General features: G+C 33.4%; 1 protein-coding gene across 4 annotated transcripts in view; it reads right to left on the bottom strand.

The window, feature by feature from the left end:
* Positions 1-27,937, bottom strand: part of MICU1 (mitochondrial calcium uptake 1) — a 164,784-nt gene that overhangs the window by 91,912 nt on the left and 44,935 nt on the right. For 3 of the 4 annotated variants that reach the window (XM_023755126.1, XM_023755127.1, XM_023755125.1), the window contains exons 4-7: positions 23,817-23,979; positions 20,041-20,084; positions 19,303-19,464; positions 1,362-1,476 (exon numbers count right to left, since the gene is read on the bottom strand). In XM_023755126.1, coding sequence (XP_023610894.1) covers positions 1,362-1,476; positions 19,303-19,464; positions 20,041-20,084; positions 23,817-23,979 — 484 coding nt within the window. The remainder of the gene's footprint in view (positions 1-1,361; positions 1,477-19,302; positions 19,465-20,040; positions 20,085-23,816; positions 23,980-27,937) is intronic. The other variant, XM_006090278.3, reaches the window with a different exon arrangement.

The following is a 27,937-nucleotide window of genomic DNA, read 5'->3' as shown; positions in this document are numbered from 1 at the left end:
TTTGAAAACCCATGCCCTTAAAATAATAACTAACACTACACATTTAAGATCATACATGCATTTTTAGTTGGTTTACAATTTTGAATTTCATAATAAATCAGTGTATATTTACAGTGCTAGAGCACTGGTCTACCACATGAATTTATTCAGACACTTTGGTCCCCCATAGACAGGTGTGGTAAGGCATCCTAGTCTATATTTATTCATTTTCCTGTCAATCAGAGGGGAGAAGGGTAAAAGTGGTCATAGCCATGACAAGAACTATACAAGTCATTTATTAAAAACTGTCTTATAGTTTCATCTTTACAGATGACTAGTTTAGAGAAGGGAAGGAAGGGGTGGTTATTTTTGTTTGATATGTCCCAGATGGAAAAAAACTGGGAATCCCCTCTTTTCAACATGCAAACCAGATCTGTTTGATTCAATTTAGGTTTGTTTGTTTGAACACTGGCTTAACATGAGCATTGGAAAGTAATTTCAATTTTAGGTAGATTTTATTAGAGTGTACGCAAAGAGCTAGAAACATACATTTTGTTTAGTTTTTCTCAATAGTTTAAAAAAAATCACACCAAAGGGAAGTAAAATTAAGAAATACATAGAGCACGGCCGGTGTGACTCAGTGGTTGAGTGTCAACCCATGAATCAGGAGGCCATGGTTCGATTCCCCATTAGGGCACATGCCCGAGTTGCGGTCTCGATCCTCAGTGGGGAGGCGTGCAGGAGGCAGCAGGCCGATGATTCTCTCTCATCACTGATGTTTCTCTCTCTCTCTCCCTCAAATAAATAAAAACATATATATATATATATATATATATATATATATATATATATATATATATATATAAAATACATAGAGCATACTGATCAACAAAATTGTTTAGCTTAAAAAAATCAGAAATTCATCAACGCTCTAAATGAGTCAAACTTGAGTTTTGTGTCTTAAATAGTAATCCTCCAAGATTAAAAAAGAATATTAAACACAATTAGAACTGAACCAATTTTCTTCTTTAGTGGGAGAAACAATAGATCAATATGTGTTTTTTTGGGGAAGTTGAAACATTAATGAAGGTTATATAGGAGCAGGCAACAGAATACAGAGCTTGAAACAGTTAAAGGTAGCTATAACTTCATAGTTGCTTTTTTTTAAAACTTTACCTGAATACTTTAGTTTTCTTCTTTTTCAAGTGGTTCTATACACAAGTTACAGAGAATTCCAGATAAGTGAAATTTTATGTAACATAATCAATTAACTTTACGAACATGTCTTGTTCTGCCCTCCAATCAACCTAATTCTTTTTATAGTCCTGTGTGCTCCCTTATAAACAAAACAAACACACACAAAAGGAAAAGCTTATACTTACTAGAAAGAACAGTTGTAAGGAAAATGTAGTCGGAAAAGGAGATGAGTCCACATTCTCCAAGGGTGTAAAATATACTGCCTTCATCAGCAAATTTTTCTCGTTCCTGGGCAATTTTCTATTAAATATATGGGTCCCAGCAAAAGATAAAAAGAAGATACAGTAGAATGAGAACACAAATAGTTAAAGATGAATCATCATTTATCTGACAGTTTTATGGTATTTATCATAGGCATTTTTCTGATGGCCATTCCAAATTAATGGATCCTTTACAGTTTTCAAGATGATGAAAATTATAAGACAAAAGATAATTTTGTTTGCTTCAATACTGGCTTACTATGAACATTGCAAAATAATTTCAATTTTATGAACTCTTGCCATTTAGCATATACAAACCCAGTTCAGGGCTAGTTTTGTTTCTTAGTTTTAAAAACAATCCATCTTCTTCTATAGAAGTATATGAAAAAAAATCAAAACAAACAAATAAAAAAACTAAAGTGAAGTCAGTTCCAATTTACTAAGAAACTATACTACTAGTGATTAAAAATGAAGAGGTAAGCAACCAAGGCTGACATAAACATTCAGAAAATTAATTTCTGAAATACTAATTTTATTTTTTCCTATGACCCCCAAGAATCTTAGTTTTGGAATGTAGATAAGCTTGCAGAGTAAACAGCATTTCTAAAATACATGCACGCCAAGCTCTAGACATCAGTTTATTTCATTGTATTTACTGTTACTGTGGTGGAAGCTCTTAATTTCAGCTATTTGATGAAACTCTCCTAAAATGCAGCTATTACTCAAAGAGAGTTAATTACCAGCTTCAGTAATGGTCTGTCTGGCAAGTGGTCTCTTCCTGGATGCTTAAACAAACTTACTCCGTTTTCTGAATTCCTAGCTGAATTATAAACTTAGTAGTGACATTGAAGATATTTTCAAAAACTGAAAAGGATCCAATAAAGTGTTAAGATTTGAAACTCATTTCCATAAGTTCTGGGCCAACCAAAGATATTTAAGGAATTATTCTGGTGCCAAAAAAAAAAAAAAAAAAAAAGGAAAAGAAAGAAAAGGAAAAGAAAAAAATATGAGGTTTCAAAAACCCAAAGCAACAAAGCACGATCAAAGTAATAATGTCATGCAAGTGCAAAATAATAAGCAGCATTGCAAACATAACCTTGGGAGAAATATCATGAAAACTAAACCAACAAGCACCACCACACCAGCATCCAGGTACACACTATCCGATAGGTTACCTCTGTCTAGTGAAGATCCCATCATATACCATAAAGGAAAGAAAACTAGTTAACCAACTGAAAACACAAGTACCAAGTGAATTACCATGATCTTAGTAAGCCCACTGATAGCCTTTACTGAATATTTGTTTGTTCATATGAAACAGTAACCACAGAAAGGTTAAAATCCATAGTTGAATGTCAACAAAGCAGTACCAGGTTTTGATGGCAGATCCCACTCAGGAAAGGGCTTCTCTGCCTCATTCATGATGGACAGAAAGTATGGTCCTGCTTGACAGCATTTAGAGATTATTTCTTTGAGCCAGCAACAAAAATGAGCACATAGCCCAATCTGTTCAAATTAAGGTTAGATCACATACCACACTGGACCTTCTACCAAGAGATTAAACACAAATTACAGTAAAAACATACTGTTGGATGAAAACAGGAGCAGCAAAGCCTTTCACTGGGAAGGTAATATTTTAATTTCTCAAAATAAAGGAAGTAAATAATTTTTTACACTATTCAAGATACTGCAAAAACAAAGCATGTGAATAAGAAAAAATACACATAATGAGAATCGTATCCCAAAATTATACCATCACTAGGCAGAACAATAAATGTGCACAGAAGCTGAGTACTTCATATTATGTAATAATCTTATGGAGAGAATGCTATAAGCAAATAAAAATAAATAACATATTGGGATCCAGAAGTTGACAAAAATCAAAGGGCAGAGGCAGCTAAGTCACAGAAGCATATCTAAGATTATTTTTCTAAAAATCATCTAGACAAAGCTGCTACTCAGAAGATACAGAAAGACAAATCTAGTTTTGTTGGTAACTTTCAATTTTGATACAATTTCAACTCAGAAAAGTGGAAAGGCCCATATTGGAACTCTTGTATCCTTTTTACTCAGATTCACTTATAGCTTACACATTATCCTATTTGTTTTATCATTTTATATAGATATATATTTTCTTTTGCACTATTTTGAAAGTTGAAGTTATATTACACTTAATACTTAATTACTTCAGTATATATTTCCTACAAAGACATTCTCTTACATACCACAGTATAAATTTAATAAAACCAGGATACTTAATACATACTATTATCTAATCCATAGTCTACTTTCAAATTTAGTCAACTCTCCCAAATGATTTCCTTTATAGCTATTTCCCCCAGTCCAGGATGTTGTACACAATCATAAATGGCATCTAGTTGTCATGTCTTTTTAATATCCATTAATCCAGAACAGCTTTCTTTTCCTTTCTTTATTCTCCCCTTTGGAGGCTTATTTTTTTATTGTGCTAAAATTCACTATTTTAACCATATAAGATGGCTTCTTTCAAATAACATGTTTTCTAGGTTCATCCATGTTGTAGCATCAATCAGTATTTCTTTTTACTGCCAAACAGTATTCCATCATATATATATATACACACCAAATTTGTTTATCTATACAGTATTCCATCATATATATATATACACACCAAATTTGTTTATCTATTCATCCAATGAAGGATATTTGGGTTGTTTTCACCTAGGACTACAATGCACATTGTACAAATATTCGTTTGACTATCTGCTTCCAATTATTTGGTGTATATGCCTTAGAAATGAATCTTGTACTCTCAGACAGGCTAAATGACAAAAGTCCTAGCCAACATTTCACTGCAACCTCATGAAAAAACCTGAGCCAGAACCATCAAGCCAAATTGCTCCCAAACTCCTTATTCACAGAAAGCACGAGAGATAAGTAATGATTATTGCTGTTTTAAGCCACTAAACTTTGGATTTTCTTTTAGAAGACTTGTAGTTATAGATTTTACATTTAGGCCTGTGATCCATTTCAAGTCAATTTTGTGTATAGTGACATAGAGATAAGGTTTATTTTTTAAAAATATGGACATACAGTCATTTCTAAACCATTTGCTGAAAATCAATTGACCGGATAAGTATGGATCTACTCTTCTATGATGTTTCCTGATTTGAGTGGCCCATTTTCTTTGGAAGGTCTTTCGATTACTAGCAAAGTGTATGATTATTTTTCAAAGTCTATATAAACATGAGATTATATAAATGGTTTTTAAAAGGCAGCCTGAGAGACTCTGCCTGAGATCCATTTGGGGTCATGGTTTAGGCCTAAACATCCCCACCACTAGGGCCATTATAAAGTTTGCAGAGATGATAAAGCTGTCATTGAACAGACCTTCAGTTGTATATTAATTGAGAATTGCTGTAGGAACACATCTCCAGGGGCTATATTATAATGACACATTACAGTGCTGAATCAATTAGTGTGATTTTCCCCAGGAAGGTAACCCCTCTTCTACTGCATTAAATGGGATATGTCCATATTTGCAACCTTCAGACCTCTAAAGGATAAAATATTCTGTTTGTGTGGTTATATACGAGACCTCTGCTGTACTGAGAAGAATGATAGGGAGCAAGAGAGGCCAAGAGAATGCCAAATTGCTGTATGTAAGAAAATACTGAAGAAGATAGCTAGAAGGAAAGAAATAGAAGAAAAGAAGACCATAGGAAGGTGAACAAAAAAGGAGAAAGAGCTGTGACCAGAGAGGAATAAAAAATATCAAAGTTAGGAAAAATTGAGGAAAGAGAAAGCATGTATGCATATGTATGCACAAGTGTTTGAGAGAGAGAACAGAGAATGTGTGTGTTCTGCAGTAGCTCCTTAAAAATGAGAAAGATGTTTAAAGAGGATTTTAAAATTTGCCATGCTTTGTGACGTGCCCTGTGCAATACAATCTTCTAAGTTTTTAGAGTAAAGGTCTATATTGTTCTTTCATGCTTTTGGAGTTGGGGTTGAGGTACAAGGAGAGAAAGAGAAAAGTTACATATATGCTTTCCAAGATATCCACTTATCAAACAGTGGTTCAGGTATAGTTAAATTTATACAGGGGTGGCAAAAATAGGTTAATATTAATAAAAATAATACAATAATAATACAAGAATAAACTGATTTGTGTACTCACAACTATAAACCTACTTTTGCCAACTTCTGTACATCTAATTTATTAACTCTAAGAATTTATAAGTGAGTTGTTGAGTATGCAAAATTCCAAAGACAATTCTTATAAAATTCATGACATATATTAATTACAAACACCAAAAACTGTTACAAAACCAGCTGAATTATATAAATGGTATTGGCTGAACAAGAATGATATTAGAGCCCAGCTGGTGTGGCTCAGTGGTTGAGTGTCGAACTATGAACCAGGAGGTCACGATTTGATTCCCAGTTAAGACACATGCTCAGATTGTGGGCTCAGTCCCCAGTAGGGAACGTGCAGGAGGCAGCTGATCAGTGATTCTCTCTCATTATTGATGTTTCTCTCTCTCTCCCTTCCTTTCTGAAATCAATAAAAAATAATTTAAAAAGGTCACAAAACAATAAAATTCAGTCAAATTATTTAAAGCTAGGAGGAGAATCAAATAAATATGTCAAAATTTGGGAGGAAATGGGAGTTACTAGAAAACGAATTTTTACACTACTTTATGTTATATGGCTGATTCTTAGCTGGTCTTTTTAAATCAAAGGCCTGATTGTACCATAAATTTTACCATTAGATCAACAAGCCATGGCACATAGGGAATCTGAAAATATTGACATCTGAGTTTGATAATGAATAATTTGTTTAAAGGTCCAAAAATGGTTAAAAAGGGAAATCAAGATTCAAGGAAGGAAAAGTGGAGGGAAAGTTTTTGGGACTCCAAAGTCTCAATGTTTAATTTTGCAAATTGAGAATGTCAAGTAAAATGTTCCTTCATTTAATTTTTGGGTAATGTCTAATCTTTGACTAAATTTTAAGTAATTTCTTCCCTAAGGCAATATCATTTATATACTTTGAGGTGATATGGAGGCACAGTCCAAGGAAAACAATGCTCCTTAACAGATTGGTGGTAATGTTCATCTTCTCGGTCTCAAAGGTGGTTATTTATATATTTTTGTTATTAATGAATATTTGTATTAATATGTATTTTTACTAGAAAATCTAACATAAGAATTTGAATTTAACATACATAATAAATTCAATATAAATAACAAATATAATAGACAAACAAAAAGGAACAAGTTTGTATAAAAGTAAAAGAAAATATCGTAAGGGCCCATAATGTGAGATTAAGTAATATATTAAGATATCAGTTCAGTAAAAAAACAAAAATAGTAAGGGTCTACGAGAAACTTGTTTCATAATGAAGTTCCCGAGGTAAGACTCTAACATTACACCAGTATATATGCTGAAAATTAAACAGAACTAGGTATTTTTAAAAGAAATTGTAATAAGTTACAGAGGTATATTTTTTAATGCACTTTAGAAGTTACATATCAAACTTTATCCCAATTACCTGAATCTCTGAAATTAAGGCTGTGAAAGCAGAATGCAGGTTAACTGAACAGAATAATATTTCTATTCAATTTACTGACAAGTGTTACCCCCTTTTGGAGAACGAAATTATGCAAAATATTTCAAAGCAATATTCTCATTGACTTAAATAAATTGAAGTTAAACTATTTTACTATCCATTTACATAACTTAGTCTTTGATCTATTTGTTTCAAATTTGAAATATAACTATAACACTAAAACATTCCAATTACTGACCTCAAGTAAAGGCAAATGAATAAATAATCTCATAAGAGTACTGTATTGGTATTGACCTTAACTGCACCATGTTCTGAATCTTTTTATTTTTGAGAGAAGCAGAAAGACAAGAGTAGACTAGAGCAAATCATACCCTATACATGTGTAATTGCTGCACCTCTCAGTGAGTCTATAACCTGAACTGTTTTACCAGATGGCTTTGTTGCTAAAGCATTCACACTCTCGTTTCTGACCAATCACATAAACTTATAAAACATCTGCTTAAAGTTGCAGGTGCCATTAGGAGCTCTGGGAGTGGGATTTCCAGATATGATTCAAACTCCTTAATACTGTGCTCAAACAGTAAATCCTGTTACAGGGCTGATCAAAATAGGGGCAATAATTTTGCCTTCTAGGATTCAACTGGATGAAGCCAAAGAGAAAAACATCTTATTTAGGAGTTTAATGTCATTATTTATTCTAGATAAGACCCACTTTTCAAGTTCTATAGTCCAAAATGAACTTTTTCAATCAAATAGAAGTTGACAGGCTATAATAGTAAAATAGGTGCTACTGGCTGGCCAGTGTTGCTCAGTGGTTGAGCATTGACCCTTGCACCAAGAAGTCTCTGGTTTGATTCCCGGTCAGGGTACACGCCCAGGTTGTGGGCTTGATCCCCAGTAGGGGGCAGGTAGGAAGCAGCTGATCGATGATGTTTCATTGATGTTTCTGTCTTTCTCTCCCTCTCTCTCTAAAATCAATAAAAACATATTTTAAAATAGGTGCCACCATAAATTCTAGAACCTTAAAATATTCATAGCACACAGAAAACCTGATAAAGAACACACTTTTACAATTTAAATTAAGAGGTCATCCTTTATGAGACTGAAATAATTGGATTGTTTTAATATTAACATTTCTCTATATTGCTGAAATACATTTCAAAGTCTCTCTAAATCCCTCAAGAAATACTTGAAGTTGTACTTCAAAGTCAAATTAATGATAATAATATACTTCTTCCAGAAAATACAATTTTGGCATATCATTTCCAAATAATAAATAGTTGGGGCAGGGAGGGCTGGAATATTAGAAAGAGGAAATTCAACAGTTTTCCCATGCAATTAATTACATCATTATTTAGTTGGTACATAGACAGATGATGCCAAAGCCATAGTAAGCTATTGATCTTAAACAATCACACTATTCCAAATAAAAAATAAAATGTTGCACAGTTAATATGTGTTATTCTTCTTTCCCATCACATATATGAATTAGCAGGAAGGTAGATTTGGGGATATGTCATACAAAAATCAAAGCAAGATAGTTCTAATTTGGAATAGTTTACGATTTCTTCTTCTCCTAACTCTGAGTTTCCAATCTTTTCAGAGATAATATTGCTTTAGCAACAAACATAAATTACTGTGCAACAAAGTGTGGAAGGTGAATGCTTAAGATACTGTAAACTTCACTCTGCCAGAAAGCCATTCTCTTTTCAGTCCCAATTATAACCACTAATAGCTCTGAGCACTATTCCAAATACCTAGAATGCAAATGCTTTTCTATTTCATTACCTACATGGCTGTAGAAAAAAATGAATACAAATGAAGATGCTTAAAAAAAAACAGTGGCAGAAGATTTGATTAAAGCAATGATAAAAATTCGAAAGTCCACTGGAACAGCATTAACTTCAGGAAATGATACAATATTATTGAAGTGATTTATTTCAGGTCTCAGCATCTGATGAGGTATTATTAAAGCCCTTGAAGGAGAAAATCACCAATTCTACCACATTAAACCTGCACACTTGCTTCAAAGTGTGCACATTCTTTCTCTGGATGAAAGAATTGATGTTTTACCATTATTGATCATCTGTTACCTGCATCTAAAAATTAATTTTGAACTTTGGTCACTCAAATCAATCAGTGCTGAAAAGAACTGTCCTGAACTCAGCAGCAGTCATGGTTTTAGTCACATGGTTTACAAAAGGCTTCCCTATCACTCATGAAAAAACAATCTCAGTACCAGTTTTGAAAAATATGTTAATATAGTATTTCATCTTCTCCCATTTGGAAAAATATTATAAAAATGCATCATAAGAATAAAAATAAAAAAGTTTCACTCTGAGGATCACCATTCACACCCTTGACACTGTTCTAGTAACTACTGTCCCCGAGGAAAACCTTTATTTGACGATTTCTAAATCATTTTGCAAACATTTATAGGTATCCCTTGAACACTACTGACCTTTATGATATATCAAGAATTTAAAAATTATAGTTTGCATTTCTATGTCAGGTACTGTGCTAAGCACTTGCATGAGCTCTTCCAGTCCTCACTGCAATTCTATGAGGTAAGTGACACGATCAGCACTTTACAGATTAGAAAACTGAGGCTTAGAGAAGTTAAATAAGTAGCCCAAGGAGACAATGCTATGAAGTGGCAGGACAGATCATGGTCTGACTCCTGAACCTATTCTATGAAGTGTTACATGTTATAGTGTATCAAATACACAGAAATGTACCAGGTTTCTACATTGTTTGCAATTTCTGAAATTGTTAATGGGCACTGAATATTTTTGGAGCAAAACACAGTTCACTATTGTAAAATATTAACTTTGGGGCTTAACTTGTATCAGCTCAGTTATCCTAAAAACAAAGTCTAGCTAATGATGTAGGTACACATCATATTTTTATGCCTTGACTTGTTCAAATGTATATTGTAATCATTTTCACAATGAGTATCAGTTTAAGAATGTAATGGCTCTTTATACTCTTCTCCATTAACAAATCTTAGATTAACTTGTAATTGGAGAAGCTTTTGATTTAAATTTAAAACTTTTAAAAATGCATCATGGCAAAGACAAATATGCAAAGCAAGAACTCTCCTCACACATTCTCGGCAACCAAAGCACAGCAGTGGATGTTTAGGCTGAGGACCCATTTGTACCAGAATAGGATAAATTGCTTTGAGTAGTTTTCATAGAACTTTGTTTAAGTTTAAAACATGCTACAGTATTTCTGCTAAAATAAGAAAAAGTAAGTTAGCTTGGAACCAAGTCCTCTCATGTCAAAGTGAATTTCAAATCTTGTTTCATGACAAATAACTAAATATGAAGGTGTTAGAAATGCAATGGTCATGTTCATGTTTTCAAATCAATAATGATAAGTTAAATGGGTCAAGCTGACCCCAAATTCAAACACAATAGAATATAAAATTAAAATTTAATAAAAAACATTAGAAAAGAAGTCTGAATATTTGGGGCAACTAAGTAAATTATACCCTACTTGGGAGCCCTTGATGATTATATTGTTTCTTTTTTCAACCTGAATAATCAAACACATGGGTTAAACAACAGACTTGTTAGTGGTAGAACTCAGAGACTGGAAAGAGACATTATGCATACTCCTTGCGGCAATACAGTAAGTATTTGATACTATTCATAAGCTGCATCTGAAGATGCACTCTATGCTAACAGGAAAACAAAAAGAATCTAGCCTTCCCACAGGCAATTGGGACTTAGCATGCAAAGGACAAATCCCTGTAAGGAAGCAAGCAAGCAAGCCCTCTGCTATGAGGTGGCTGCTCATTACCTTTGGAAGCTTAAAGGATTTATACCAGTGTCACCAAAATGAGTGATATTTATAGAACCCAACAGAGATAAACAATTCCCCCACTACCAATTCTAAGAAAAAAAGTTCATTATTTTTAATACATAAAGCTTACTAATAAGATATCCTTAAGAATACAGTAACACTTGATTTTGAATCCTTGATCAACAAAGAATATTACTTTCAATAGTCAAAGTTTAAAGAAGACTGGTGCTCTTTTGTCATCTATGGTGGCTGACTACTTAATGCTATAGATTCCAGACTTCCAAGCACCTATCTCTTCTCTCTTCTAACTTTCTAGGAAGGACATCTATCTGAAGCGAGTCATTTTAACTCTTAAAGCCTTAAACCATACAATTATCAAGTTTTTAGCTGCTTCTACAAACTGTTGTGCTGAATTAGAGAACAGGAAGTCATTTTCCTCAGTCACAGGTGTTAGCATCCCATCTGATTTATGCTCTGTAGCACTATGGTTGTGCCATAGCTATTCTAAAATAGACTCTCTGAGATTACTAATACATTTTTTGACATAATTATGCAACTATTTGTTGGTTTGTTTCACAATGCAGTTAAAGGCAAAGATAAGACAATCCATGCATTAATGATGGGATGATTGGTTTGATATTTGGTAATGGGACTACTAAAAATATATCCCATTTTAAAAATAAGGAAGCACATAAAAATGTTCTATAAAAATAAAGAGTACCCTGTGATCTTCATTAATTATACCATTGTTTTAAACCAAAAGATACTCTAATTTAGTTTAGTTTATATTTTTATTAAGAAATGCAAAATGAATATAAGCTATAAAGAGTCTAAACCTTCAAAGATCAGTTTAAAAAGTACTTCTTACACATGTCCTTGAAATTCTATCAGCCTACAATCTATATATTCTTTTTTCATAGTTTTCTCCATATATTTTCTAGCTTTTACAAGTTAAAGTTGTTTAGCTTAAAAAACAACAAGATAATAAAGTCTTTTAAATGTTCTGTTTCCCCTGAAGCCATTTTGAGCAAAATGCAACTAAGCAACGGTTTATCTATATTTATTATGTAAGAAATTTTAAAAGAAAAAACTGTTAATTTTTCACTTGAAGTTACTATTACAGTTCAATTAGGAGCATGGCATCCCAACTAAGATTATTTAAATGATCCAATATACTGAATAACCCTCATGTAATATAGTGATTAAAATAGTTTTTTGAACTTCCTTTTAAAATGGACTAGCCAAATTTTCCTATCTTGGTTGGTTTTTTTTTTTATGGCTTTATGAAGTTGTGATTTTTTTATGGCTTTATGAAGTTGTAATTATTTTGAGTGATGTTACAGTTTTTAGTTGTAAGTACACACTATGGAATGAACTTTATAAAGTTTATTACAATAAGTGTAAATAATCTTATAAAATAAATGAAAACCACTTCCTTTTAAATTATAGTAGGTACTATAGTCTCAAGGACTTGTACAGTGTTTGAACTATCATATTAAAGAAAAAGTACATAAATTTAAAGTGACAGCAATGAAATTACTCTCTGAAGGGAGCAGGGAAAGGACATGAGCATGCACCGAACTGAACCTTTGTCCCTGAAGCATTACTATAGGTTTGGAACATTAACTAAGTTAAAGCACATGCTGTCAGTACCTGCCAGAAATCCTGATCAGAAGATGAGAAAAAGAAAAAAAATTGACATTGCTTGATTATATGAGCAAACTCCCATTTTGAATATATATATATATAAATATCACAAAATATAACATATAAAGGACCAATTAAGATCTGCAATAAAATCACTGAACACCTGGAAATAGAAAATGAGGACCAAATAGATACGTTTTACATGTAATCTGCTAGATACAATAAAACAAAAAGCAAAAACCACAATAACTTAATCTAACCTCCTGAAAGTGAAACATACAATTGCAGAAAAACTTCATATTACTATAAAAAGAAAACAAATAATTACCTGTATCTTAAAGAAAAGGGAAAACAAACACTTCTTTTTTTTTCCATGGGTAGTCAAACCATTTCTTTAAGGTTTTCCATTTGGATGTCTCACTATAACCTTATGGATATAATATTTTTGAACTTCATGGCAAATTCGTTGCTTTACCACCCATATTAACATACAGGCAACCAAACTCGAGTAAGTTCAGAGAATTAGTTATTACCCTAAGGATCAGTTCAGATCTCCTGCAAATTATGTTGCATTAAATAAAGTATTATTCATATGCCATCTTGAAGATTTGATGAAGCAGTTTAGGTTAGCTAATTTAGCTGAGTACCACTCCAAAATATCTTCAAATATCAAATAATTTAAAATATTTTTTTCAATACATAAACTTCACTGGCTGTGAAATAAAATTTGACCTGAACCTATCATACTTCTTAAACCAAGCTTAGTAGCATAAAAAAAATTCTTGACTAAAAAAATATTGGCTTTTAGCAATTTACAAGCTTAAGGCTAGGTTTGGTATGACAGGGGTAAGATGAATCACTGTAAACACAGGACAGTTCAGATATGAGAAATCAAACTAGAGGTCTCTCTTCAGTTCATGGACTAAATATTTAATCCCAGCCAACTGGTCATTACAGAGATAGCACAAGTAGGTTTTTTATACCTGATCTAACTGGGAAGGAAAGAACCATGGAGAGAGTAATTATGCACAGAGTATGCTATTCTGTAGCATTTCATACAAACCAAGAAAGAAGATTTTTTATATATATTCCATTCATAAATTGCTCAAAGTCATGCAAAGTAGCTATAATTTGTAGAGCCAGGTACTTTACCCATTGTCCTGATTTTAGTGAGAAGGTAACTGGCACTGAGAGAGGGTGAGTAGTAAGTGGTCTCTTGCCGAAGGTTACCCATCAATTATGTGGCAGAGTCCATATTTGAACACAGGATGGTCTATATCCAAAGTCACACTGTTTTCACCCTGTGCTATTTATTATACACTAAGTTCAGCATTCCATAATGTATTTTTCATTTACATTTAGTAAATACTGAGATTCTCAAAATGGAAATCCCTTGGAAAATATTTCAGACACCAAAGCCAGATTTTCTTAGGGCTGTGGTGTATACAAAAGAACTACAATTGCTAATTTGTAAGTAGAGACAAAAATGAGAAACTGTTTTAAAATAATTTAAAGACCTTGGATGATAAAGAGGAAGAGGAAAAAATATGAGACTAAAAAATAAAAGAGAAAATTGCAGCAGGTACCAAAGGATTTCTTGAAATGCTGAGTCAGTTTCTGCATTCACTGTTAATGTAATTACCTTCTAAACTTCTGCTTGTCTAAACACCAATAAAACATTATTCTCTCTACCATCTTGATTACAATGAGCCAAGACCCAATTTTTCAAATACAGATGACAGTGTTACTTAAGAGAGATGGCTTTAGTAATATTAAAAAAAAAGAAGAAGAACGAAAAGCATTTTTCAAAATGCCAATTGGTGTTTGTGGCATATGAGAAAATAATAGAGCAAATAACAAAATAACAGTAAAGTTGAAATTCTGATTTCTACATTTAGCTATTAAAAATTGTATACATCTTTTTTTTAAATTTTTTATATTTTATTGATTTTTTACAGAGAGGAAGGGAGAGAGATAGAGAGTTAGAAATATCGATCAGCTGCTTCCTGCACATCTCCCACTGGGGATGTGCCCGCAACCCAGGTACATGCCCTCGACCGGAATCGAACCCGGGACCCTTCAGTCCGCAGGCCTTCGCTCTATCCACTGAGCCAAACCGGTTTTGGCAACATCTTATTTTCTTTCATTAAAATGAAACACTGTGATTTTTCAGAGTAATTATGGGTTTCCAAATGTACTTTATCAAAGCAGAAAAATTAATTTTAGCAGTCTTAGCAAAAAGAAGGTAAAAGAATAACTTTTGTTTTTTGCCCAAACAGCATTAAGGTAGTAAAGTGATTATCTGACAAGAGATATTTCTATTTATGAATAGATTATATAAACAAATAGCTTAGATGTATGAAAGATGGCAGAGCATAGTGCTTAAGATGGTGAATTTTGGAGCCAGACTACTAGTTTGGAATTCTAGCTCTACCCCTTACTAGCTGTATGATCTTATTTTTTTTTAAAGGGTTAAGTTACTTAACTTTTCTGTACTTTAATTTTTTATTTGTAAATGATAATAAAAATAGTAAGCCACCTTAAAAAATATTTGTGTAGATTAAGTGAGTTATTACATGTAAGCACTTAAAACAGTGCGTGGCACATACTAAGCACTCAAAAAGCCCTAACTATTCTTTTTCATATTATTATTGGTAATAATTATCTCAAGAGATAAAGAGAGTCAAGCATTGTCATTTAGAGATTACTTTAAACTGGAAAAATAAAACACTGACAGCAATGAGTGAAGAGATTAATGGTGTTTTTTATAAGGGCTAAATTATTACCCCTAAAATAATATGTGACTATGAAATTATTGTGGAGAACTTCAGGCTTCAAGGAATTGAAGTACTTTATCCATTCTCTTGAAAGCTGTTACAGTTTTTTTAAAAGCAAGAATGTCCCTATTATAAAAGAAAGAGAACACAAGTAGAGTGGGATTGATGGGCAAATGAAAACATGAATCAAAAAAACATGGGAGCAAAAACAATAATATTCTGCCTATTCAGAACGAGCAATAGGAAAACTGGAAAAAATATATCAATTCATCTAGAATTTAGAGTTGGCTGATTTAAAATCTCTGGAAGGTAAGAGAGAGAGAGAGAGAGAGAGAGAGAGAGCGCGCGCTAATTAACACTTCAGAATTCGTAAGAACATCATAACCTGCTATATAAAGTTGAGCAGCAGTTTGAATAAATGTAAAGATTTATCAAATTTTGTCTCATGAGAATTTCAGTCTACTCTCTCCTAATTTAAATTTTCTTGATCTGCAATAGTTTTCACTCTTAGAAGACAGGAAATCCCTTATATAACTTACTATATGTGTCAAGGAGTAATACTATACTTGACCTTATTCCAGACTCATATTTTATCTGTGATATGAAGCAAATAATCACAACTTGAATAAAGAACTAAGAGGAAAATGTGTGCCCACACTCCCCTCCGGGAATCAAGACTTACCCCTAAAGGGAACGGCATTTTAAAGTTCATTTATTAACATTTCAAAAATAACTTTTACCTAGTAAGCAATTAAAAGCATTCAGTTATATTAAAACTTTGATTTTTAACTATGGCTCCCATCTTTTTTTCTGCTGATTATCTTTTCTGTTATAAACACTGTAATCAGTATTTCCCTTTGTAGGCTTAAACCATACTTTTATTTCTTTTACCTAAATGTGGACAATTTTTATTTTAATTTGATATAAAGAGTTTTTCTGTTCCATGTGAACAAATATTCTAGTATATATCACAAAGAAGATAGAAATAAAACACTCGTTAATTCTTCCAAATTAGAGAGATTCTAAGGGGGCTGTAATTACAAATCTACACTAATAAAATAGAAAGATGCAAACTGACTGTGCCTTCGTGACACCCACCAGCCAATCAGGAGTGGGTATTCAAATTAACCCAACAAAGGTGGTGGGTTAATTTGCATACACAGGCACCGAGTAGCTGGGGGCAGGGTGGGACGCTTGCATCGTCACCATGGTGATGACGCAGGTGTTCTGCACCGCCCCAGCTGCTCCGGGCCTCTCGGCAGCGTGAAAGGTGGAAAGGTGGCTCCGACTGGAGCGAAGGCAGTGCCAGCAGCCAGGGGAAGGAAGGCCATTCTTGCATGAATCTTTGTGCATCGGGCCTCTAGTATTAAATAATCTCAATCTGGAGGCATCATTTCTGTAATGTTCAGGATAGCTGGGGTAAAAGGGAACTTGATAAGGAGGAAAGAATAAAAAATATACTTTCTGAAAAAGAAATACAAGGTGGAACGATAATGGGCAATTAGTTTCAATGAGCAATTACTTGTTACCTGAAAAAAAGAGGGTGAACTTTAATGTTTTTAGATGAGAGAAGAGGATTACATTAAAACCCTGGAATATTGGTATTCTTAGCTAAAGAAACAATTTTGCCTAGATGGTGAAGTTTCCTACTGTAACTTAAAACAAACAACAAAAAAACATGGTGGTATCTGATATGGAGAGTTATCTTTCACATGCAATAGAAACAGAAAATACAAAACATAATTTCCATATTTGGTATGCTGAGAAAAAAAAAGGAGAGGTAAGAGAACCTGGAAAAGGGAGGGTATAAGCCACACGAATAAAAGAGCTACTAAGTGATTACATGAGAGTTATTTGATAATTACATAATATAAAGGCTCCATTTAGAAATTATACTTTGTTTCATAGGCCAAAATTATTAGATGATAAAAATTAAACCCAGAAAAAATAGTTTTCATTAAAGAAATAATTCAAAATTCATGAAATAACTGCATTAACAAAAGTAAAATGTATGAACATTGTGCACTGCTGGGGGAGAAGGGTTTTTAAAAAAATCTAAACAAAACAAAAGCCAGACCATATTTTATAGTATATCATTTGCATAATGATGTTGATCTGCTATTTATAATGATTTTAAAATATCCTTTAATAAAATATGAACTCTTTCCAGGTTTGAGATTTTTAACCTTTTAAACCTAGTCTGAATATTTAAAAAATATCACTTATCTACAAAATATATTCTTAAAACTAAAGGCCATTGACTATAGCTTCTTTATACATAGCCTGTGTTAGATAGTTTTAAAATGCATAAATGATGCAAGTGCCAATAATAATGTATTTCATGACTTTGTACAAAGGAAATTGAAATATCCTTAGAGTAAGGGTACATTAACATAAGGTAGTGATGGGCTCTGGAAAATAATCCTCCCAAAATTCAAAAGCCGCTTTATCAAATTCACTTTCAATGGCTATCATTTGAAATCAGAATGTTTTATTTATACCTTAAGGAAATTCTATTTACTTTTAGTCAAACAGAATAGGAGAAAAGAGGATAGGTATTAAAGAAAGAAATAACTATCCAATTATTTGTCAATATCAGTTGAACCATTCTTTTCTACTCTGCTTTTGGAAATTGTATGAAATTCAAGTATAAATGAGAAAAGACCCCAGGAAAATAATACTATTTCTACATCTGCCTGCTTTCAATGACAAAAAGGCTAAAGTGCAATTCAATTAGAAGGCAATAAAATAAGTTAGTGCTTCTTACTGGTCAAAAGTTAAAACAATGGGGAATAAGAGAATGAGAGTTAATATTCTTTCTCTAAGCAGTTCATAATTAGTTATCTTCCAAGTTAAAAAAGAAAAAAAAGAGAGAAAATGATCCATTTAAACATCAAAGCAAGTTTAGAAGGAAATTCCTCTAGGATGTTAGATTTCTACTAAATTTCTGGCCATATCATGTATGAAATTTACTATAATTACCACACAAATCTGTTTTTTTGTGGGGTTTTTTTTTCAAAAATTCAATAATTGTTTTATGATTTATATACTCTAGAAACTGCTACTTAAGGATTAAGATTTCCTGATTGAGACAACAAAAGAGTCAGGAAGATACAAAGGAAAATAAATAAGAAGACTGATAACTAAATAAGTGTTGATCCTTATAGTTATTAAGCAAAGGTTTTATACATGCAAAAAACCCTGGAAAAACCTCTAAAGTTATTAAACAATAAATTTTGCACTCTTCATTATAATTAAGTCTAAAAACAGTACCAAAGCTATTTTCTTAGCTTCATCTGAAATAAAAGATAATTCATAAATTTACTGTTCAAGTTGCACATATTCAACTTCTTTGCATGTTTTCAGGTTTACATATATACAATAGAGAATTGAATTCTCATGCTACTCTGGATTCTTTCAATGATGAAATGAGTGATTTGTTAAATTGATTCTGCTTTAAGATATCACTGACTAAGTGAGTCATACCTCCAAGAAATATGCATTGACCAGCTGATTTTTCCCAAGTCATCAAATATTTACTGGTTACCTCCTGTGTGCCAGGCATATGTTGGACTCTGAGTGACACAAAAACAGAAAAGCCAGGGGCCCAACTTGCCAGAGACTCTGAAATCAGACCGTGACATCAGTGTCTGCAAATAACCGCTAACATGGATACGGTACTTTATCATACATAAAGCAGACACCAAGGATCAGGGGAAGATGTGTCTGTCACAAAGCAGAGCTAGACTCTGAACCTAGGTCTCCTAACAACAAGTTCAATGCCTTTTCTTTTTTTTAATCACTGTTTCTCTTAGATTATGTGACTTTAAAAAGAAGATACTCACAGATGGAGGCACTGTGCCACCTGAATAGGAAAGGTAATTTTTAGGCTGGAAGCACTGGCTGAGCTCTCTCAACTCTTAAGTCAGCCACTCATTATTTCCACAAAAGACCTTAGCACTTATATCTTTACCTTACCAGTATGTGGAGTTTACATAATGAAGCAGGATGGACACCTTCCTGCAAGATCAGTTTCTACTAACCCTGACCTCTACCCATCTAGACCCTCTTTTGTGATCCTGCCTTTTCCAGCCACTGCATGATTTGCCTCCTGATTTCCTTCACTTTAGGCTTTGTAGAACCACTCCTGGCTCTTTCTTCTTTCTTCCTCCACTTTAAAATTGACCTTTTACTTTTCTTTCTGACCCTGTGTAATAGGTTCTTTCTCTTTTTGTAGAATTCAGCCTGAAAGGGAAAAACATGTTTAACTAACTGCTTTGAGATAATAAAATTAAAAGTTTCATTTTCTATACTTAAGAATGATTTATTATGAATGATTTATTCCAGGCATAAAATAAAGAATTAAAAGTAAGTATAAGGCAAACATATGTAAATTTGGGGTCTTCATAACTATTATAAAAGCACTAGGAAGGACTTCCCTAATTTTCTTAAGTTACTGCTATATACTAGCATAGTTTGAGGAAGGTCAAATCAGATAGGTGTTTCTAAAACAAATGCAATATTGGGGAGATTGTTAACTTTTGTGGCTTTTGAATTAAAGCTCAAATGTCAACATACACTGAATTAGGCCTTAATATAAACAGCAGGCAGTCCACGAGTGTTACCTGTGTGGATAAAGATAGAAGAAACTTCTGTTTGGCTCTTCCTGTAGAAGCATCTGAAGGCACTTACAGGCCTCCCAATCTAAGCAACACTCTTTTTTGATAAGATAAACATGTATTCAGAAATCTCTCACAAATACTGGAGGAACTTTAAAATATTATTAGTAAACAGGATATACATGTGCCATAGTTTGCTCACCTTTCCATCAAAGCGTTTTATTATATATTGATCCAGGCCCAAGTCTGTAAAGAAAAAACAATTCAATCAACTCAAATGAAACATGAAATGACAGCTCTCAGTTTTGTTTCCAATCATTCAATTAAATGTACTAGATAATTTAGCTACAATATTATTCCAAGGTAACAAGAATGAAAATTTTGTCCCACTTTCAAACTCAAAGTGTAACTGCTATAAGATACCAATGTTTTACTTTACATATGAGAACTGAGGCTCTGAGAGGATAAAAAGGGTAAAGGTTCATGTGCAAACCTATTCAACAGCAGAGCCAAACTAGAATCCAGGACTCTTCCCAGGGTGGTACTCTTTTCATTACATCAAAGTACTAATTACCTCTAAATAAACTGAGAGACATTAGATTAATCTGAATACATAATACTTCTTTTGGATCAAGTTAAAGAAAAATAAGTTTAATATCAAAAGGAATTTTTGTAACACATATAAACAGATACAAATAGACCATCTTAATATTACCTTTTAAAATTGGGTTAAGTAATAAATATTTACCCTGGGAATACCTAGCATTGAATTCTAAGCACTGTGAAAGATGTAAGTAAATATATTAAGTGCCCTTGAGGGCAGGCATTTTATTGTCTTTGCCTACTTCTTTCTTTATCTCAGGAATAGTGCTTGATCAATAAATGTCTATTAACAAATGAATATAAAATTTAGAAAGACATATGTACATAATAATTAACATTACAAGGGAGCATAAAATTAGCCCAATAAGAGGGTGCTGTGGAAGTTTTTAGAGGGTTTAGAAGTCGGTTCTCAATTATGCTTACTTTTTCTTGCATAATTACTTAGTTCTTTTCTTTCAGTTCTTACAGTGTTCATTCTAGCTCAGACCTTATCTTCCTATATCCAGAGTACAATGATTTGATTATCATCCCTCCCAGAGGAAGCTTTTTGTACTTTCGCTTCTACACATTTGGTTATACATTCTCCTTATCTAAAACTAGAGGCCCGATGCACAAAATTTATACAAGGGGCTCGGCCCTGCCGCTGCCACGGCTGCCTCTGCCCCCGCCCACCCGCCACGCCGGCCACCTCTGTCTCGGCCCCCGCCATTGTGGCTTCGTCTGGAAGGTTGTCCGGAAGGACGTCTGGTCTAATTAGCATATTACACTATTATTATTATAGATATGCTTCAGTTTCTAGACACCCACCATAACAAAATGAACCATTGACTGCAAAAGATAAGTCAGGAAACATTTAAAAACAAATCTAACCTGAAACCTCACACATGTTCAAAAAGATTACACAGTAACAAAGAACATGCTTCATTTTATCTTTTCATGGTGTGGGGCTGGGACCCCTCACTCCTCAGGGTGGAACTCTGCAGCCAAGATATCTCTCCCAATTTTTAACAGCCACACATGGGTGTGGCACCAGCCTGGTCTGCATCTCCATCCCTCCTACCAGTTTCGAAACGGCTTCTTCTGTATATCCTTAGTTATAGGAATTCTGTTCAGCTAGACTTCAGGTGGTTCTCAGTGATGCTTGTTCTATATTTTAGCTATAATTCTGATGTGGTTGTGGGATAAGGTGAGCACAGTGTTTACCTAATCTGCTATCTTAACCGGAACCACACCTTTAATTTCTCTGTATGGCTTTGAGTTACTGTCTCGTATCCTTTCATTTCAGACTAAAGGATTCCATTTGGTATTTCCTGAAGGGAAGGTCTATTAATAACAAAATTCCTCAGCTTTTGATCATCTGGAAATGTCTTAACAATATTATGCATATGTTGTCACACTTGAAGGTGTGTATATGTTATTACACTTGATGGTGTTCCACAAGGCTCTGTTCATTTTTATTCATACTTTTTATTTTCTGTTCCTCAGACATGACAATATGAACTGATGTATCTACAAGTTCACTGATTTTTTTTATCTGCCTGCTCATATTTGATGTTGAACTCTTCTAGAGATTTTTTAAATTTCAGCTACTGTACTTTTTAGCTAAAGAATTTCTATTTAGCTCCTTTTAAAATTTTCTATTTCTTTATGGGTAGTCTCTTTTTATCAATACACTATCTCCCTGTTTCCTACAGTTCTTTGTCTATGGTTTTCTCTTGCTCTTTGAGCATATTTAAGATAACTGATTTAAAGTCTTTGTAAAGTAAGTGGAATGCCTACCTAGGCTTTCTCATGGGATGTTTCCTTTAAATTTTTTTTTTCTGGTAATGGGTCATATATTCCTGATCACTGGACTGTCATGTAATTTTTTAAAATTTAAAATTGGATATTTTTAATATTATAATGTGGTAATTCAAGAAATAAAATTCTTCCTGAATCCCAGGATTTGGTGTTGTAACTCACGCCATCACTTTGCAAATTATTTTTGCAAAGACTGCATTCCTTATCATGTGTCACCACTGAAGTTTCTTTTCTATCTAAGCAGTCAGTAAGTGACCTGATAGAGAATTCCTTAAATGTTGGAGGCAAAAAGAATTAAAAAACAAAACAAAAACCCCCCTAACTCTTCCACTATATGCAGACTGGCTCTGAGGTAGGGCTCTCCTTTGACATTTAGCTAGAAATTTAATAACTCTACCTTAATTTTCACCTCCTTACAGGGAGCCCAAAAATCAACAAGAGGAAAAAGCCCACTCAGGTCTTTCCAAGCATGTGTCTGGCCCTGAGAACGCATGTTGCACTCTGGATTCCCCTATGCAGTAGCCCTTCAAAGCTCTTCTCCCCTGAAATGTCTTCCTCCTCAGTGTCCTCTTTTCTAGGCTGTTCAGTCTGTCTGCTGCTTGTCCCATCTGCCCTCTCTTAGCCTGGGAACTGCAAGTAGTATATGTCTTAAACTTTTTCAGTGGATGGCAAGTGGGAAACCACTCCAGCTTGAGGTGAGTGAAAGAAAGGGCAAGCCTTTGCGCTAGTCCCTCAGGGAGCAAAAGGCCACAACACTTTTTTACCAAAATTTAGCAGCCTTTCTTCATTAAGCACTCCCTGGCTGCTGTAAGTTTTTTATTAGATTCCAGAGGTCCACTATAGTTACTTCTGTCCATTTTTGGCAGCTTAATGGTTGCATCAGTGGAATTCACAGAGCTCTCAACTCTGTCATTTCCCCCACCATGTTTCCCATATATATTTGTAAATTGTTACATTTAACTTAAAATGTTAAGCCATTTATTTTCTTTCATCACACCTTGTTTGTTTAGGCTGTTTCCTCTATATGAGACATCCTTTCCACTACTCTTAGAGCATATTTAAGATACTTGATTTAATGTCTCTGTGAAGTAAGTACAATGCCTATATAGACTTTTATCCAAACTTAGATGCATTCTCTAGAAATCATTCTCCCACCTTTCAGATTTAACTAAGTGCCCCTTGTTTATACTGCCATAGCACCATCGTTCTTTAACAAATCACTACATTCTTGAAGTTTCTCATAACTGTTTCTGTCTCCCTCACTAACGAGCAACTTGATAGCAGTCACATTGTAATGCATTGCCTTCAGGAACGTTCTCATTACAGGCAATGAACCTCAGCCGGAGTAGTAGTACACTTTCCTCAATCCTTTAATCTGGCTGAGGATTGCCACATTAGACTATAGGCTCCTCTTTTGTACTCCCAAAGCCTAGCATGATGCCTGACATACAGTAGCTACACAGTGAATATAATTATTGCATGGGCCTATAAAGTTTAGGCAATACACAGAAAGAAACAAAGTAGCATATAACAAAAAGTAATATAACAACCTCATTTTTCACATCAACAACTTACGTTCTGGTTGTTTTTCATTGGGTGTTATGGATCGCACAAAATCTTGTGGAGTCATAAACACTTCAGATTCACCATGCTCACTGATTACTTTCAAGGTGGCAAAATATCGGAAGATTTTGTCTGGTGTGGAATATGCTCTAATCCTATTCTCGTATTCCATTACCTAAAATTAGAAATCCGGGGTATTATTATTAAGCAATTTTCATTTTCATACATTTTGTATCTTATTTTTAGGGAATTTTAAATTATATAACTTTTTCTATTACTAGATTTTTAAAATATTAGAAACAAACTTGAATTTCAAAAGCTTGAACCACTTTCTTCCAATATACTTTTCATACCTTATTTGAGGCAATACTTGTGTAACTTCTGTTTAGAAATTTTTGAAGAATTTTCTTATTTTTTAAATCATTGAAAGCTAGCAAAATTGAAAAATGTCATACAAGAATTCAAAACATCTCAGTAACAGGGGTATAATGCCATATATATGGTAGTCTACAGGTTCTTAATTACCAAGTCTTTAAAAAGGAATAGATTTTACAGTTTTTACTTCTATGAAATTTCCTAAATCCTAAAACAAAACAGACTTGGGACTTCATAGTTTTGAACAACTAATAGTCTTTCAAAAACAAAGTACATAAAATGATAGCATCAAAAAATAAAGTTACATACCATGGAAACTCAGTTATTAACAGGTCTCAAACAATAAGACTTCTACTTTTTCTATAAAATTAAGCAAACTGCTAGAGATCCTCTATTTATAGCATATTTAGAAAAGAGCAGACTTGGGAAGAGCACAAGCAAATATTTGAATAGGAACAAAATCACATAAGGTATACATTTAGCTAAAAGATCAGAATGTTAATATGAAAACTCATTTCCTTATCTGGGATCCTAGCCCCCATTCTGTGCATGGGACAAACAAAATACTATAACTTCTGCATAGCATTCTTTTTACAAATTCTGGTATGAGAGAAATCTCTTTCATCAAAATATCAAATACATAGTACTTTGGTGAAGAGATTTCTCTCAGACCTGAATTTTATATGTTGAGATAGTCAACAATAAATAGTATCTTATAAATAACTGGTTAGAAAAAGTGTCAAGGCAATACAATCTAAAATCCCATCAGTTCAATGTCTAAAAAGCAATACATAACATTAAGAAAAACACTGTTAATGTTTTTAATTTGCCATATTAACACAGCCATTACTATAACTGTCAGTCCTGGCTAGATGGCCACTTTGAGGTCACTGACAGCAGCTGTTTAACAATGGTCTTAATTCCACTGCCAGATGTGCTTTCAGCAACTAAGAAAGGACTGCTAATTTGTAACTATACATGACAAGAGTCTTCCTAATGCTAATTTTCATAAAAATCTGAATACTGACTTCAGAGATTTTATAAAAAGATTTGGCATGTGGCAAACACACTAAGGAACTTTTCGACCCCTTAGTGACTTTAAGACTTAGCCAAAAGTCTTAAATCAAAGGCATTTTATACTACAACTGTCTGCTGGCTAATACTGGCTACAGAATAAACTTCTGTCTTTAGGCCCTCTATATGTTTGTTCTTCTGAGTAACAACAAAAAATAATCAGTTTGTAACATTTAAGATATAAGTTGTAGCTACTGCTAAAGATGGCTTTGTGAACCAAAAATAGTTGAGTCAATCATATACAAAGGTAGAAAGATAATTTAAAAGTTAATGATTTTCAGACTGAAAATCAGACTCCTTGGTTGTTACAATATCACTAAATTATGCTGCTTAATATTATTAATAAGTTTTAGTTTGAAATAATAGGTCAAGTAAAGTAATACACTTTTTGCATTCCTGTATTGGTAGAGTTTCATACAGACAAACTGTATAGTATGTATTTTGTTTTTCCACTTAGCGATGTATCTTGGAGATCATTCCATATCAGTTTATATGGAACTGCCTCCTTTTAAGTGGTCATGTTAAAAGGAGCACTAACAATAAAGGGTTCAGAATACAGCAACCACTCTCCCTCTAAAAATCAATGGAAAAAGTATCCCCAGGTGAAGATTAACAACAACAACAAAACAAAACAAAACAAAACAAAAATAGAATTACCATATGACCCAGCAATTTTATATTTGGGTACATATACAAAAGAATGGGAAGTGGAATATCAAAGAGATATCTATGTACTCTATGTTCATAGCAGCATTATTGACAAGAGCTAAAATGTGGAAGCTACCTGGATAACTGGATGAGCAATAGGTAGTATACATATACAACAGAATATTATTCAGCCCTAAAAAAGGAAGAAAATTCAGATATATGCTACAACATGAACAACCTTGAAAACATTATACTAAGCACAATAAGCCAGTCACAAAAAAATGAAAATACTGTATGCTTCCATTTGTATGACATTCTTTTAGTATTCAAAATCATAGTGACAGGAAGTAAAATGGTGTTGCCAGGGCTAGGGGAAAGGGGTAGTAAGGAGTTATTATTTAACAGGTTTATATTTTCAGTTTTATAATATGAAAACAGTTATAGAGATGAATGCTGGTAATGGTTGTACATTGCTATATACTCTTTTCAATATGTACTGAATACCACTGAACTGTACACTTAAGAACAGTTAAGATGGTAAATACCATGTTATATGTATTTTATCACAATAAAAAAAATTGAAAGAAAAGAGAGACCCTGGAGGAGTGCGAAAACAACTAATGAGAAAAAATATAAAAGAGCAGTTAAAAGATACAAAGGATAGGTTCTTTTAAATCCAAGTGGAGTTCCAAAAGAAAGAAATGACAGTGAAGCAATATTGAGGTGATGTCTGAGAATTTTTCAGAATTGAGGACTTGAGGTTTCAGAAGGGACAAAAAAATTTTAAAAATAACAAAACAAAATGAGAGAAGCATGCACAAAGCAACAAAAACTGCATCCACAAAGATTTTCCTAACTCTGTGCACCTGGAATTTTTTAAAAAATAAAACAACCAGGCCATGCATGGGAATAAATAGTAAATTCAGGACACTGGTTTGGCTCTGACGTGGAAGAGAGAAAAATGGGACTGACAAGAGTATATAGCCATGTGTATTTTATATTCATTTCGTTTCTTTAAAGAACAAAAGAAAAAAAAAACACTGAATCCCTGGCTAGGTGTTTCAGTTGGTTGGAGCATCATCTTGTACACCAAAATGTTGTGGGTTCGATTCCCAGTCAGGGCACATACCTATATTATGGGTTTGAGTCCCAGTGGGTACGTGCAGGAGGCCACCGATCGATGTTTCTCTATCATCAATGTTTTTTTCTCTCCCTCTTCCTCTCTCTCAAAAATCAATAAAAACACTTCCTTAGGTGAGTATTAAAAACAACAACTGAAGCAAATATAGGAGAATGCTAAAATGACAAAACAAGTATTGGGTACATGTATGTTCATTTTAGTAGTCTTTATTTTCTTGGATATTTGACATATTACATGAAAATCAAGAAAACATGAAGGAACAAAAGTAAAAAGTTTAAAAGAAAACTGAGAATGTCAAAATTGCATGTAGATACTGGAGCAATTTGGTATTACAGGGAAAGAATGTAAATGGGACATAGCTAGAAAAAAACTGATCATAAGTGCAGTTTATTATTTAATTAAAGATAGAAGAATCTTTAATGTGACTACATAGGTAGACTATGTAAAAACAAACACAAAAACAAACAGTAACTGACAAACAACAGCATAAAGAAAGAATAAGTGTTGACAAAAGTTCTTGGTAAGACAGGATAACATGTGGAATGATTATGCTCGAACAGAAAAAACAGCTCTTCCACTGAGACTTTAGTGAAAGAAAAAAGAATTATTTCAAGCCGAACCGGTTTGGCTCAATAGATAGCGCGTCGGCCTGCAGACTGAAGGGTCCCAGGTTCCATTCCGGTCAAGGGCATGTACCTTGGTTGTGGGCACATCCCCACTGGGGGGCGTGCAGGAGGCAGCTGATCAATCTCTCATGGATGTTTCTAACTCTCTATCCCTCTTCCTTCTTCTCTGTAAAAAATCAATAAAGTATATATATATATAATATATATATGTATATATATATATATAATATATATATGTATATTATATATACATATATATATTATATATA

This window comes from Myotis lucifugus, unplaced genomic scaffold (genome assembly GCF_000147115.1).
Source record: "Myotis lucifugus unplaced genomic scaffold, Myoluc2.0 scaffold_69, whole genome shotgun sequence".
Classification (NCBI taxonomy): Eukaryota; Metazoa; Chordata; class Mammalia; order Chiroptera; family Vespertilionidae; genus Myotis; species Myotis lucifugus.
This window is presented reverse-complemented; position numbering and strand designations above follow the sequence as displayed.